A 15,304-nucleotide genomic window follows, 5' to 3' on the forward strand; every position below is an offset into this window, starting at 1 on the left:
GGATATCGCCACACTAATCATTGAAAATTTCAAAGGCCTACATTATCTCAATCAAAAGCATATGCAATATAATTCAATTACTAAAAAAACACAAGGAGAGCAAGGTGAGAAAGGTGAAGGAAACACACAATGTTAAAGAAACAATGAAGCCTATACAAGAAAGCCTTATGTTCTAACACATCATTTTCCACAATGTTCTTCATTTGACATTGAAACCATTTCTAAAACATGAGAGCTTTGTGGCACTAACTTTAGTGATTAGAAAAAGAATGTAAATCCAAGGTTAAGTAAATGTTAGCAAGCACACGACATATAAAACCCTAAAATACCCTCGTCTCTTCTCAAACCATCAAAAAGTTGTCACATCACATACCCCAAGAAGTCACAATAATTTTATATCAAGTTGATCCAAGAGACCAAATTTTGTAATGCATTCAATGGCAAGAATGACGTCAAGGAGATTAAGTACCCTTAAATCAATATCCAAGGCATCACAACAATGAAGGCATGGCTCACATTCAATCTATGGTACCATCCATTACTTTTATTATGCCTACTACAAGGCATTGTGACATCATGAAATTCCTACTCTAAGAGTCAAGCAAGAATGACATGCTATTCGGCATTCAAATGCAATGTGTTGGTATGCCTAGAGTAAAAAGCAATATCTAATCAGATCATGTTGCAAGGGAGGATTGTCAAGATGTCACCATTGTCTCAAGAATTCTGGAAATGCACATCAATGTTGAGTGGTATGTCGATACAATCCATGCACCAAACATTCCATGTGTAGTGATCATCCAAGTAAAGCATTGCAAGAGCTAGATGGATAAAGGTTTAGGGATTGACAAAGCACTATAAGCAGTGGGAGGGGATGGCTCTATGGAGTCTAAATAATAGTAGGTGGACATTCATCATGTTAGACAGCAACAATACAACAAACAATAAGGGCAGCACTTGTATCTCTTGAAGCGCTAGAAATAGGTTTAGGGAAGGGAGTGGGTGTGAGGGTGAGTGAAACTGTGGAGGTGCTAGGCCAAGAATTGTGTGTCAAAGGTGAAAAGGACTGGTAGAGTTGGCATAATCCACAAGATTTGCACTTAATTCATCCAAGTTTTGCACATATTTCCTCTCAAACATGGGCAATCTACTCTTACAACTAGTGGAAAAAATAAAGTACTAAGATCAAGATGTAACGTATCAAGAAAAAGTAAAGGAAACAAACTAAAACAATACATGCTTTTTGTATAATGTGTGGGTTCAATGATGGTCAACATTGCTTGACATAGACAAATTCTTCAAAATCAACTCATATAGATCCTAAAAGGTAGAGGTCAAGGCACGTTCGTACTCCACCATCACAAAGCTTCTCGACAAAGGCCACATGCAAAATAATTGCAAGGAAACCCATCAATCATGTGCTTTACTTGGAGAATGAAAAGAAATTGTCCATTGAAGACAAATGCTAACCTTAGCAAGTCATACCATTGTAATAAAGAACCATGGTGAATGAGAAGGTTTTATCACCAAGAGTCCTCTTAGCCAATCACAATAATTAATCCGGTCCTAGGTGAATGAATATGTGAAATGGTTGATTATTCTTTTCTACAACAAAAGCAAGCACGAAAGGGACTGAGGCATAGAGGACAATGGAGTATATGAACCCAAAGTTGCACCATCTTTAAAAACAATGTCAAGCAACCACACAATAACTACCTATAGTTCATCAACAAATATTGCATCAATAGCATCAACGTAAAAAGAATAGAAGTCATGCACATTCAATGAGCACAAGCTCATGCTCAAGGTTTAATGAGCACAAAAAGCACTTACCAACATCTTCCCAAAATAAATGGCACAAGACTAGATTTTGGAAGTGGGTCAAGTAGTGCAAATGTTGTGAGTGCAATCCACCGCAAAATACCAAATAAACCAAATGCTACAGTGACGCAATTAGGCAATGCACCCAGTGTTTGTGTATATGGGGGATAAAATCCCACCATAGGGACAAACACTATTGGCAATATCTGCACCAAAGGGAGGATATGCTATCAAATCAACCTAAGGACTTGCATAACCCATATGTCCTAACATATACACTATTGGCAATGTTAGTATCATAGCGAGTGAATGTGATCACATCAACCAAAGCTTATGAATTGGCAAAGCTTTCAAAGTGTAACCACTAATAAATGGCTTGTGTCTCACAATTGTTATCAATGTGAAGACTACTCACAACACGCACACAAATGCAAGAGGGGATTAAGTATTGACACAACACAAAATACCACCATAGGGGTATGCCATTGTAGTAACAGTTTGTCGTACATCACATAAATAACAACCATAAGCAAAAGATTTGCCACACGGCATGACATCAGTGTTATTCAAGAAGTTAGTAGCAAAGTGAGGAGGATACTACCACATCAACCTAGGGACTTGGACCCCAAGCCAATGTCGAAATTGACAAAGTTTTTGGTGAAGCTAGTGGCTCATAAACTATCTTTGTCTCACAAATGCTATCCATGTGGGATTATCCGCACACCCGACACAAACATACATGTACACATCAAAAGAGTAAAATAAATATTGATGTGAAACATAATCCCAGCAAAGGGTTATGTTGTTGCAGTAGTATATTGTAGAATACATTGTAATACATCACATGGATAACAACCACAAGCCATAGAGCGCACACAACGGCCCAGCACAAAAATTTGACATTGACATAGGGTTTACACCCCAAAGCATGTGCCTAGATTGTAGAAAAATAATGACCTGCACTCTTAGCCTAGTTTTCAAATTTTGCTAGTGTTTTTCAAGCCCAACTCACATGTTTTGACATCCTGAAATAAATTTCTGAGCATTCATTTGAAACATAAGAGTACTTCTACTATTTACTTCTGCACAATTGATACTAGAGAAAATAGCAAACACACAAAATGATTTAACACACTTTGTTTTGGTCTACTTGACCCTGGAAAAACCCCACAGTGAGGAAAACAGTGTTGGAGAAAGATTTTACTTTGCATGTTAGTAATTTTCTTACAACAAAAAATACATGGGAGATTCTACTTCTCTCCCTTAGAGAAGCTTTTCTGATGTCCCTTTTACACTGAAATTTTGGGCTTTGTGCTTCACACAGTCCTCTCCTTCTAGCAAAAACTTGACCTCTAGGCTGCTTCTTCAACACAAAATTGAGTCACTGTCAACAGCTACCTTAAAACTTGCATTCAGCTTCAGCATCTACACAGGTTTTTATGAGCTCAGAAATCACGGGTAGCAAACCGAAAGATGTTTCTATTTTCCTTGAAACTCGGGCTTACGTCACTGTGTTTAATGCAGGCTGGGTCTGACTGATACTTCCCAGAAATCACGCTGATCACACTCAGAAACGCTGCATAAAGCTCATGGGTTCCCTCTCCTTAAAATAACCCGAGAATCTCATTGGAAAATGTAGGAACACAAGCATACTTTTCCAGAGATAAAGTCATGGTTCTAGGGCCCTGGCTCACACTGAGAAATGACAAAAATTTACTCTCCAGACTTCGACCTGTGTGTTGACAGTGGATGGAACCTTGAAACTTGTGCTCCCTTCTCAGCTTTAACTCAGCCTCCTTAGGATTCGTATTGCTGTAGCTCCTTGACTCTGCTGTAAGATTTCTCCAAGCTCTCCTCCTTTCTCCTTGCTCCTCTCCTCAATATTCATGAGAATAATGAGCCTCCTAAACTCCTTTTGCCCCTTTTTGTCTCTTGGTAAAAGATAAGGACCTATCTCTAAGATCTAATGGTTCAGATTCAATCTCAAACCATTTAGATCAAGAGTGGAGATTAGTCTCTTACTTGACCCGTCCTCATGTGGCCCCCGCTCCCTTCAGCTGCTGTCATTCTCTCGTGTTTCCTCCCTAGTATTTTTTAACATTTTAGTACCATGGTCACTTTTTCTCATAAAGTGACTTTTAAAACATAAGTAAGAAAAAGTGACCTTTAAAACATAAGTCACATTAATAATATAAAGCAGTGTTGATAATATCAGTATCGGCAAAAATCTTAGCGGCAATATCGGCGAAAATATCAGAAAGCATAAAAAATCAAATTTTTTCAGAATTTTAAACATAGCCGATATTTTTCCGATATTTTCAAAATATCGCGATATTTACTCAGCGAAATATCGTTATGCCGAAAACATCGCGATATTTTCGAATATCGCCGTTATTATCAACACTGATATAAAGTGTACTTTAATTCTTTACACATAAAGTCACTTTTAAAACACATGTGACTTTAATAACTTAATGTTGATTTTTGTATGTTCTATGCTTAAGAGCAATTTACTTCAAATTTCCTTATTAGCCCAATATCAATTTCCAGAATAGCAATCACATCAGCATGATAGTAAAATGCAGATAGAACATAAATATAAACAGAAGAAGACAAGCCAAGACAAGAGGACACAAGATGTGGAACCAGCCAAGGACAAACCCCAATGTGGGGAAACCCTTGATCAATTCTTTTTATGTTCTTCAATAATTCAGCAAAGAGAGAGATAGATAGAACAAATATACAATTCTGTAATTTTATGACAGCAGTAGCAAAACCCTAACCAGCAACATCAAAGCTGGTCAAACAGGTCAGATTTGACCTCTAATCAACCCTGGTCAACACTCAGTCAACTCGGCCTTCAACAGCAAGAAAAGGCAGCCCAAAACAGTCCGAAAATCCAGTCAAACTTGAGTCAACATCTGGTCAAACCTGCAGTCAGCCCTCATGACAGTCAACACTGGTCAACACATAGTCAAAGCAGGTCAAAGGTGTTGTCCAGAAATGCGGCCTGCCATGGAGAGGCAGCCTAACCCAATCCGCATGCAAAAATCAGTCAACACTGGTAAACACTATCAATTCTGCCTACCTGCAGCTCGGTCAACCCTAGTCAACACTGCCCTAACCAGAATCTGCGTCCTCCTACTTCACACGTGAGAGACCTGCTCCTATAACACATACACAATCAAGCTAGGAGAGAGAAGAATGAGATGAGATGAGCGCAATTGCGCCACAAGGTCTCCTCCTCTTATATGCAAGGTTGAGATTAAGCTGGGGGTGAAAATCACTGTTTTGTTTGCTGGCCGACATTGACGAATTGTCAAGAATACAAATAGATTCATATCTCCATGAATACATGTCGGAATCAGATGATCGTTAGATCAATCCTACACCTCTCAGAGAGAGGAATCCAAGAAAAATATCAGCGGACATAAATGAGGTGACCCATATGGAGTTTGGCCCTAGTACATAGTACACCTCCACATAAAAAGTACTTTAGCCCCCTTGATATTAATAAACTGATAATATCACTTAGAAAAAAAGGTGATTTATGTGTCTCCCTAGGCCAAAAGGAGAAATGCTTACGAAAGACCTCTTTGGTACCATTTTCAACATAGATAGCGTGTTCTCACCAATTTTGAGTCTAAACAAATTACCATCAGCAAGACAACTTGCAAACTATGTTCCCTATGGAGGAGGCTGAGACAAAACATTTCATTTTCAGGTGTCTCATTTATTACAATATACGAGAGAATTCTCATTGTCTTCACATAAATTCAAGGTGATCCTTACTAGAGATCCTTGACCTTGTTTCTTGGAGAGGTTATCTGATGGTGGGCCTTGTTTTGCTATCCCAGATCAACCAAATTGATCACATCCTTCTTTCGACCAGTCTTGCCAACTTGGAACATCAACTGTCTTGCAAATACTAGGGATACTGGTATAGGCAGTAATAGCATATTGGCAAGGAAGTGCCCCCTTAAGCATGCTACCTACAGTGAACACATCATACTAGTCCAAAATCTCAAATAGAAAAGTCATTGATTCTTCCATAACCCACATTTTGCAAGGAAACAATGCATTACCAGGTTAGTCCCCTCTTTGAGGAGTTTATTAATCTTGGGACATCTACAGAACTTTTGTGTGGACTTCCAATTGTCCTCCCTTAGGCCAAGCATACTGCTCTTTGTCCAAGCCACCACTCTTTAAATGGCATTATCAAGGTCATTATTGATGACCATACAATGATTGATGAGACTACATGCTCCTCCATCTTTCCATTCATGGTTTGTTGACTTGCTCTCCTCAATCAGTTAAACGATTTTGGGTTTAACCACCTATCATTCGTAACTATCATTTGCCATTTTACTTTTGGGAAGGAAATGCCCTAGGCACTCTTTATTTTGTTATTATTACTTTCTGTATGAGAGTCGCAATGTCATATTTTGGCCAATAGTGGACAATAATATAGAGTCATTTCACTTCTCAAAGCTTTTTCACTCACTGCAGAGAACATTTTTGACATCTCATTCACTACAAAGATCGTTTTTGACATCTTATTCACTACAAAGATCATTTTTGACATCTTTAACATAGCATCATTTCAACAATCCCACAAATTGTCCTTGAGCATGTATTGTTTTGCCACAAAAATCCTATTTCCAAACTTGGTTACATCTAGAATAAGCATGGTGACTGCAACAAAACATATTCCCATAGCCATAATTTAATCAATGGTGGTCACACCTACAGGTAAAATATTAGTGAGGTGCCCATATTTTTTAACTGACATATCTGCCTTCATGTACCTTCTATTGTGTATCCACGAAAGTTTTCATATTTGCACATTAATAAGAAATGTGATAGTCACGACAAAGTATAGGAGCATTTACAGTGACAATTTTAGCATTAATGAAATATCTATGTAATGGATATGCTTTGAATTGCTTTGAATAAGAATGTGACCATGTTATATGTTTATCTTTATTACAATATGATTACACTATAATCATAAATAAAGAATACAATAAAGCAATAGGTGTAGCTGGGTGCTCAAAGGTATATTAGGTTCTAAGTTTGGCTATTATAATAACCATTCAGAGGCTTTGTTCCCCTGAGATAGCCAATGAATATTGTTTCCTTGTACCAGATACCATAGAAATAGATTGACCTGTGATTGTAGGAATTTTCTTGCTGCTCAGAATGGCTAATAACACTAAATGCTATAGTTCACCATGTTCTGTAGGTAATAGATTGTGAAGCAGCTAACAATTATTACTCCCAATCTGATTTCTCATGAGAAAATATTAACTACTTAGTACAACTAGCCTTAATTTTCTCTACAAAACATCATCACATGTGCCATCCAATCCTAACACAAAATTACCTCTAATGGTACTTACATTGGTAGACTCCTTGTCTTTGCTCTTTAGGAGCAACATTTTTTTCTTCCCAACTTCAACAGATCCTTCGGTACCAGTTACTGTCCCCTCGACTGTAGACACTGTAAAAGCTCTTCGATGTTAGCCAGGAAAGACAAATGAAGAACATTACTCATATTTGGCAAAGTAGTAAAAGTCAAAAAGTAAAAGCTACAGAAAAGAAACATCAATAAGCACAGAAGATAGTACATGCAACAACTCAAAATTACAAAATGTGAAAACAAACAATTAATATAACCCAATCAATCAAATTGGATACTCAACTCAGCTTTCATCATGATCAAGAAACAATTTCAACCAATTACCTTATGAATGGGGAAAAGAGTCTAAAGTATAGGAGGATGCTTAGCATCGAAAACACTCATTCAACCCTTGGAAAAGCAGAGAATAAAGTACATCTAACAAGGGAAACTGTGTGCATAAAATTCCTACCCCATTAGGGCATATTTAGCCAGCGAGAAGGAGAAATCCTCCCAAATAGATCCAGATCCTAAAGAAGTTCAGGCATCAGACAAAAGAAAGCTAAGCATCATTGAAAACTTAACATAAACCTGGAGTTATTACCTGTAGTTCTCCCAGCTGCACCAGCACCATCTTCAAGTTCCTCTACCCTGGAAACAACTTGTATTGACATATCACTGTCATTGTGTTGTTGATCTTCCCTCCATGGAGATAGAACATATGTAGATTTATCTTTGTTGCTTGCAATCCTTGTATTATCCCTCAACACATACTGTAGATCACAAACTATCAGCAAAAATTATTTGGACAGACAAGCTCAACCAAAATATTAGCATATACATTATCAAATATGGAGCCCTTAATTTTTGTGTACAGTTATCCTCCTAAATAACACAATATAAGTTCCAAACAACTAATTTTAATTTGCGGAAAGTTATGACCAATGAATTGAAAAATCGAAAACCAGGAATGACCTCAATACAAGAATGCATACTATGCACTTCCACCAAAATCATAACAGATACATCAACATCCTTCTAAAACCATGGTTTAGCATTCCAGAGAAATTGCAGATCCTTACAGTAGCAGTTGCTGTTCGCCTCCTTTCAGGACCTCTCCTATGACCCACTGCACTTGAAGTAGCTGTAGAGGCCCCTCCAGCCCTTCTCCCCAATTTTCCACTTGAAGCTGACCGCTGCATCATCAAAAAGACAAAACCAAATTAACTGAGACGAAATTAATTTCTCCTTTTCTAATCCTGTTAGCCCATCCAGTGTAGCTTATTCTTCACAATAGTCACAAATACGGATAATGAAGAAATCCCAAAAAGCTCAATTTGCCCACCCACTAATTAAAATTAGAAATTTCAGAAAATTACTTTCTACTCAAGTGGGATTGTAATGTGCATTTGAAACATGGATGACTAAATGAAGCAAGCATGAAATTGTATTTACTAAGGTGAAGAACAGGTACGACTACTAAATTAAGAAAACTGTATCCTTAACTGTTGGTTAATCAGAAAGGCCCCACAATTTAACCCTTACAAGGGGAAGCTAATCATCCACTACAACATTCAGAGCATTGAATTTGTTTAAATGAATAAAAATAACACAAACATCTGTGAATGTTTTCCTTTATGCCTAACCCACCCTAACTAGCTCCTTAAAAGCCAATGTTGTCATTACAAGACCAGCCAGAAAATTGAGTAGGACTGCATCTGGGGCCTCATGGTACACATGGGTGGGCCCAATTTCTGATGGCCAATCCAGAACAGAACTGGTAAAGCAATTTCAAGGCATAAAAACTTATATCTTAAGTATCCAACCTGAGTATCTACAACCAACTGGATAGAATCTGAATGCAGATCCATGGGATGCTATACAACTAGGAAGGTACAAGCTGCAGCAGATATTGGTCGGTGTGCCATTGTGCATTTGTGTGAGGTGCTAGATGTCAGTTGCAGTGATAGCAATGAAGGCATTAGCATCACTAAGGCAAACAATCTGGATGCAAGTCCATGGGATGTACACAAATAAAGAAGGTACAGAGATGCAGCAGGATTTGGTTGGGGTGCCATCGTACATCTGTGATGTGCCAGAAGTCAGTGGCTGTGATGGGGATGAAGGAATTAGCATTGATTAGACCAACAAAATGTTGAGATGACTAGAGGCAGAGAACACAGCATAGCCTGATTAGGCTGATTAAGTTCAGTAATAGCTGATGATACCCTCAAATGCTTTGTATGACATGCCACTCCTCACCTTCGATGAGCCAAAAGTCAATGATTATGATCATAATAGTGAAATTAGAACTGATAACACATAATATAGCAACATTGGATTTAGAAACAGATGGAAGTTCACAATAAGCATGCGACCATAACTAAACGAAAACAGCAGTTTCAAAATTTTTATCCAATGCAACTTATTAAAATTAGAATAAATTTCAATTATGGCAGAGGATTTGACTATCTACATTTCACAACCTCTCAAGAATGCCGCCACCTAGTATGCCACAACCTTCGCACATGACATTGCAACAAGCAACCACATCTGCACCAAGCTGCCATAGACAATATGTCATCATGACACTTCACCAGGACTGAGCAGGGCCACAACAATTGTATCCCTTAATTCATCAGTTATACCTATAAAGTACATATGCAGGCAAGCATAAATTAAACCATGACTGCACATGCCACCACACAATCTCACAGTGCAAATGGATGAACAGTCGCCATGGAAAGAGGGCAACATGGGTTTTATAACAGGAAATATTCAAATAAATGACTCGGCCAACTCGGTTTCACTGGAAATCTAGTAATCATACATTAAACAAGTAATCAATTAATAATCTGGGTTGAAAAATGTGCTGCCAAAAGAAATGAACTGATTCTCAACTCTTTGAATATGCCATCACATAAGGAACACATCATCTAACCCTACCATAAAAAATAAAAATGTTGCCACAGACCTGTTACCCACCTTTGGTGGGTAACCCATATGAGAAGATTTTTCTCCTCATTTGACAGCCAACCAGCCAGCAACCCCATGACGGTCAGCACATAGTATTATGCCAGAGGTTTCCGCTTGTTGCTCCCATCTGGCATTCCTCTTGAAGGAAGGTGGATCATCTCTCAACAAGCACTCTGACCAATATTGCAATCATGTGCTTCCATTTAATGTTATCGGCATATTGATAATCAATATGGATCACGGGGAAAACTGTATGACTGAACAATCTCTTTTGTATCCTTGTTCCCACACTTCACTTAAAAGGTTAGTCTTTGACTCTAATTTAGTGGGACCTCCCCTAAGGCCTTGTGGTTTAGAAAGAGAAGTACTAATACTGAGGAGGCACTGATTGATAGTGTGTCGAAGGTAACCCATTCTTACCACTTTCCATCTCCCTATTACCCATATCCATTCTTCGGGTTGTAGTCATTAGTCATTAGGATTGGCACCCTCTAACAACATCCTTGAGTCAGGGCCCATAAACTTGGCCCTGGAGGTTGATGCGTCTGAAAGAAAGTTAAAACAAAGAGATCCGTGTGTCGGATCTTCCTCATTTTGAGACTTAAAGAAATCACAGTCATTGCTACAACAATTTTTTGTTTTTTGCCCAGCACTCAACTGTGTTTTTTGTATTTGGATTACTATGGTGGACACTCAGACTTTTTTAAAATGGTTTATGTTTTTTGCTTTGAACAAAGACAAAAACGTTGGAATATTGTTTGAATGCTACTGATCCTATTCCTGTTTGGGCTGGTTTCCTCATAGAGGAGGCCCAGGAAATGGAATCAGTGACCATTTTTGCTCATATTGAGATGGGAAAGTATTTTTTATGCTTAACAGCTCAGAAAAAAAACTCTATGCTTAGATGATAAACATACAGTATTCAGAATGCTTAAGTGCATATACTATGTAACTTTTTATTGCCTTAATAGAAAGTTCGATTTTTTCTTTTAAAAAACATCCCTTGGTGACAAGTTGTTAAAATTGGCAACTAGGCCAAACTCCATGTGGGTCATCTTATTTATGGCAGCTGATATTTTTCTTGGATCCCTCTCATCGAGAGGCGTAGGATTGATCTAAAGATCATCCGATTCCAATAAGTATTCATGGAGTTATGAATTTATTTGTGTTATAACACAATTCGTCAAGGTCTGCCAGCAACCAAATAAACCCCACATGTCATTTTAGTATAAAAAGAGATGACTTGAGTGTCATTCCACACACACTTCTCTATTCATTTCTCTCCACTCGCTTTAGGTTTTAGTGGAAGAGAAATCTAGGAGAGGAAGCCCTAATGGAGATCAGATCTCAGCCATGGAAGGAACCTCTACGCTGCCCCAACACTGACCTAAAGAAGCCCAAAACGCAGTCCTAAAGATGCCCTAGCCGCAGTCCTAAGGATGCCCTAGCCGCAGTCCTAAAGATGCCCTAGCCGCAGTCCTAAGGATGCCCTAGATGCAATCCAATCAAGTGCAATGCATACCTTGGAAAGGAGAAGAAGTTTGATTTTGGCCGCTGCAAAGGAGGCAAGAGCAACGAAGAATTCAGGCACTGTTTGAAGGGTTTTTCAGGGGTCCGAAGTGCTAGAGAAGGGGCCGAGTTCCCTTGTTGTCATGCTGCAGCCATAAGGATTGTTTTAGGGTCATTTGGAGGAGTGCAAACTCTTGGAAGGGTTGCCGCAGTTAAGAAGAGGCTTGATGTAGCAAGCCGCAGCAAAAGGAGGTAGGCCGAAGTTGTTGATGAGGGCTAGACTGCCCAGAAATTGCAGCGTAGGGTCTCCTCCCCTCTTAGAAGGGTAACCGCAGTAAAGGAGGACACTTCTGGGCAGATTGAAGGGTTGTTAGGGACTATGTTTGAGTACCCTAACCAGTCAAAGATTGCAGCAGTCAAAGGACCCTAGAACAGTGAGCTGAAGCATGCATTTTAGGTACAGCAGCTACAGCAAAAGAACTGGGACAGCAGGAGCAAGCACATGGTGGCAAGCATGGTGTTGCAAACACATTGGGACAGCTAGGCTATGATGCTTGGTGGAGCATGGTAGATGGGACAGCAAGGACAGTGCTTGGTGGAGCATGGTAACATGGGACAGCAAGCAATTATGGATGCAGCTACATATCTAGATGCAACAGTTGGATGCAACATGGTGTAGAGACAGCAGTATAGTGCTGCAAAATGATCGAGTGCAGCCCGGTGATGGGAGCATGTAATGAAGAGCAGCGTGATGACAGTGGTGCAGCGTCATGATACTTTGCAGTATACATTCAGCACAGTGAGATGCAGCACAATGATAGGTGCAGCAAGGCGATGGAGTCACCTTGAAGAATCAGTTGAAGCAGCATGTCTTCAACTGAGTTCAGCTACTGATGTGTTGAGGCACATGAGGGAGTGCATGACTTGTCAGTAGAACAAGCTCGAGCATACTCCTATAGAATTGTTACAGCCCTTTCCCATTCCAAAGCATAAATGGGAGAGCATATTGATGGAATTTATGACAGGTCCACCTAAGGCATAGGGCAAGGATTGCATCTATATGATAGTTGACAAGTTGACCAAGTTCGCACATTCCTTTACAATTCCGGCAGATTATAAGGCAGCACAAGTGGCAGTGTTGTTCTTCATGAGGGTATTAGAATCCATGGCTTGCCTAAAAATATAGTTAGTGATCAAAATAACAAGTTTCTTAGTACATTTTGGCAGGAGTTGCTCAGATTGGTGGGTAAGGAGTTGACCCTTGGCATCGGTTATCACCCTCAAACAAATGGCCAAACAGAGATTGTGAATATATGTGTCAGAAAAGAAAAAGGCATGGATCAAGCACCTACATCTCAAGGATCACTATTACAACACCACTTACCATCTACCCATTGGGATAATCCCATTCAGGTTGTATGGGTATGATGCTCCATCATTTGTCAATTTGGCATTTTGGGATAGCAAGGCTCCAAAATCCAAAGACTAGGTACAAGAGAGCCAAGACATTCTTTAGATCCTTAAGGAGAATATGCAGGCCACCCAAAACAATTAGAATATCTATGCAGACAAGCACAGAGTAGAGCGCAGCTTTGAGGTAGGAGATTTGGTTAACCTGAGACTACAACCATATAGATAATCTTCACTTAAGAAAAGGGATGCACAGAAACTAAATCTGAGATTTTATGGGCCTTACAAAATAATCAAAAGGATTGGTGAAGTATAATGCATCTTAGTGACAGAACTTGCCAAAGCAAGGATTGTTAGCGGTGTTGAGAAATCAATGCTAGTAGGATTAGGGTTAGATTTCTCTTTCTTGATAATTACTTGTGAATTACGTTGGCTTCTTTTACTTATTTGTTATCTTATCTTTCATCAAGCAATTACCAAATTATGTGTGCATGAAGATCACAAAAACACAAGACACGAGACATAGGCACTCTGCCAAGGCAAAACCCCTATCTAGGGGAAATCCTGGTCAAAAAATTCTTCCTTCAATAGTTATTCTTGAGACTCTTTAACCTAGACACAAACCTCCTCCACACCAAGCCAGCCTCTCCTCCTTCGATCCAACCTTCGTCCTAGTAGCAGCAGCACTTCGACCCTAGCAACTTTGGCTTGGCAGCTTCCAGCATCAACAGCAACTTCGACTTTGAAAAGGAGACTTCGATCTCCTAAACTAGCCCACAGGAGAGAGAGAGAGAGACACCAAAACTTCGATTTTGTTCTTCCCTTCTTCCTTGACCAAACTCGCACCTCTTTTAGCCTCCTTCCTCACCTTCGCACTTTTCCCAGCTTCCAGCTTCAGATATCGAACTATGTGTGAGAGAATGAGATGCTCCAAATGAAGTCGAATTGCCTTGTATATATAGCCTTCCAATGAGGTCGAATTGCCTTCCTTGAGGCCAACTTGATCTTCATGAGGCCGACTTGGTGTGGAGGTTACATAATTCATTTTTGACTCAAAATAATTATTTTCACATCGTTTGAAATCCCAAAAAGGGTCTCAAAATATACAATGACTCTTTATTAATCCTAGAAGTCCACAATGGGGACTTTGACTAATAAAAATATGACCCAAGCATGAAACCCATGCTTTAATATAACATTGTAACAATAATAAAAATTCCTTTGACAAATACATTTTATGAAGACCAAACCTAGTTACATTTTTCAACAAGTGGTAGGCTGGAAGTGAAGTGCATAAATGGGTACTTACAGGAAGGACTACTATTATATGATTATCCCTTGTGCCATTGTGGAAGGGAGGATGCAGCCTTGCAAGGAAGGAGTTGAGCAGCAAGTAGATGATGTAGTGAGAAAAGGTGATGCAAACAAAATGAAGTATGAGGAAATGAACTGCAAGTAACCCTATGGCAACTAGACACAACCAAGAGAATGATGAACAAATAGGCAGCAAAATGGAAAGGAAAGGAAGGAGAAGAGAATGCAAAAAGAACTGCCGTAGAAGCTTCACACACTCTAAATACCACATATAAGGTAAATCTTTATAATGTACATTATAACATCCATTCTGGAAAAGATGTTATAACTTACATTTAATAAAATCAATGGAATACTATCAATATAAAAAAGAGATTGGATTGCATAGAACAGAACACACCCAAATAATATAAAATAGTCTAAACGTTAGAAAATAATACATTATACTCTTATGATTATCTTTTAATGAACTTGGGATAATATTTTGTGGACGTAGGCACACAATAAAGTGCCACCCAAAAGCAATGACAATCAATTTGTTAAAATTAAACAGAGGTAAAAAATAAAGCATTGAGACAGGCATGGTTAAAACAATTATCTCCACATAACCCAACAATTTCGGTTGATCATTTTAACATTATACATATAAAGCAACAATATGAGGCAAGAGAGTACCTGGGATCCGCTCTTGGCAGCCCGTTTTTGCCTGACATAATCCATCAATGGGGTGACTATGAGATTGTCTCTTGTTCCACTTGCTGTAATCACCATCACAAAGCTTTTAAGCCTTACTGTGAAAAGAAATTGATAAAACACAAAACATGGATGGGCGCAAAGAGAAGCTTAAATTTTAATCAATAGAGCATCACTGAC

The 15,304-nt window shown here is 38.9% G+C and overlaps 1 protein-coding gene across 1 annotated transcript in view; it reads right to left on the reverse strand.

Annotated features, from left to right (window-relative positions):
- The window catches only part of LOC149181237 (regulator of nonsense transcripts UPF3-like), a 56,489-nt gene that overhangs the window by 24,566 nt on the left and 16,619 nt on the right, over positions 1–15,304 (reverse strand). Inside the window, exons 5-8 of the mRNA XM_089414125.1 lie at positions 15,107–15,189; positions 8,305–8,418; positions 7,827–7,995; positions 7,224–7,324 (exon numbers count right to left, since the gene is read on the reverse strand). Of these exons, the coding sequence (XP_089270251.1) occupies positions 7,224–7,324; positions 7,827–7,995; positions 8,305–8,418; positions 15,107–15,189 (467 nt within the window). The remainder of the gene's footprint in view (positions 1–7,223; positions 7,325–7,826; positions 7,996–8,304; positions 8,419–15,106; positions 15,190–15,304) is intronic.

The sequence above is a fragment of the Pinus tabuliformis genome, chromosome 3_2 (assembly GCF_031772625.1).
Source record: "Pinus tabuliformis cultivar Carrire ecotype Pingquan chromosome 3_2, CPIR1, whole genome shotgun sequence".
Classification (NCBI taxonomy): Eukaryota; Viridiplantae; Streptophyta; class Pinopsida; order Pinales; family Pinaceae; genus Pinus; species Pinus tabuliformis.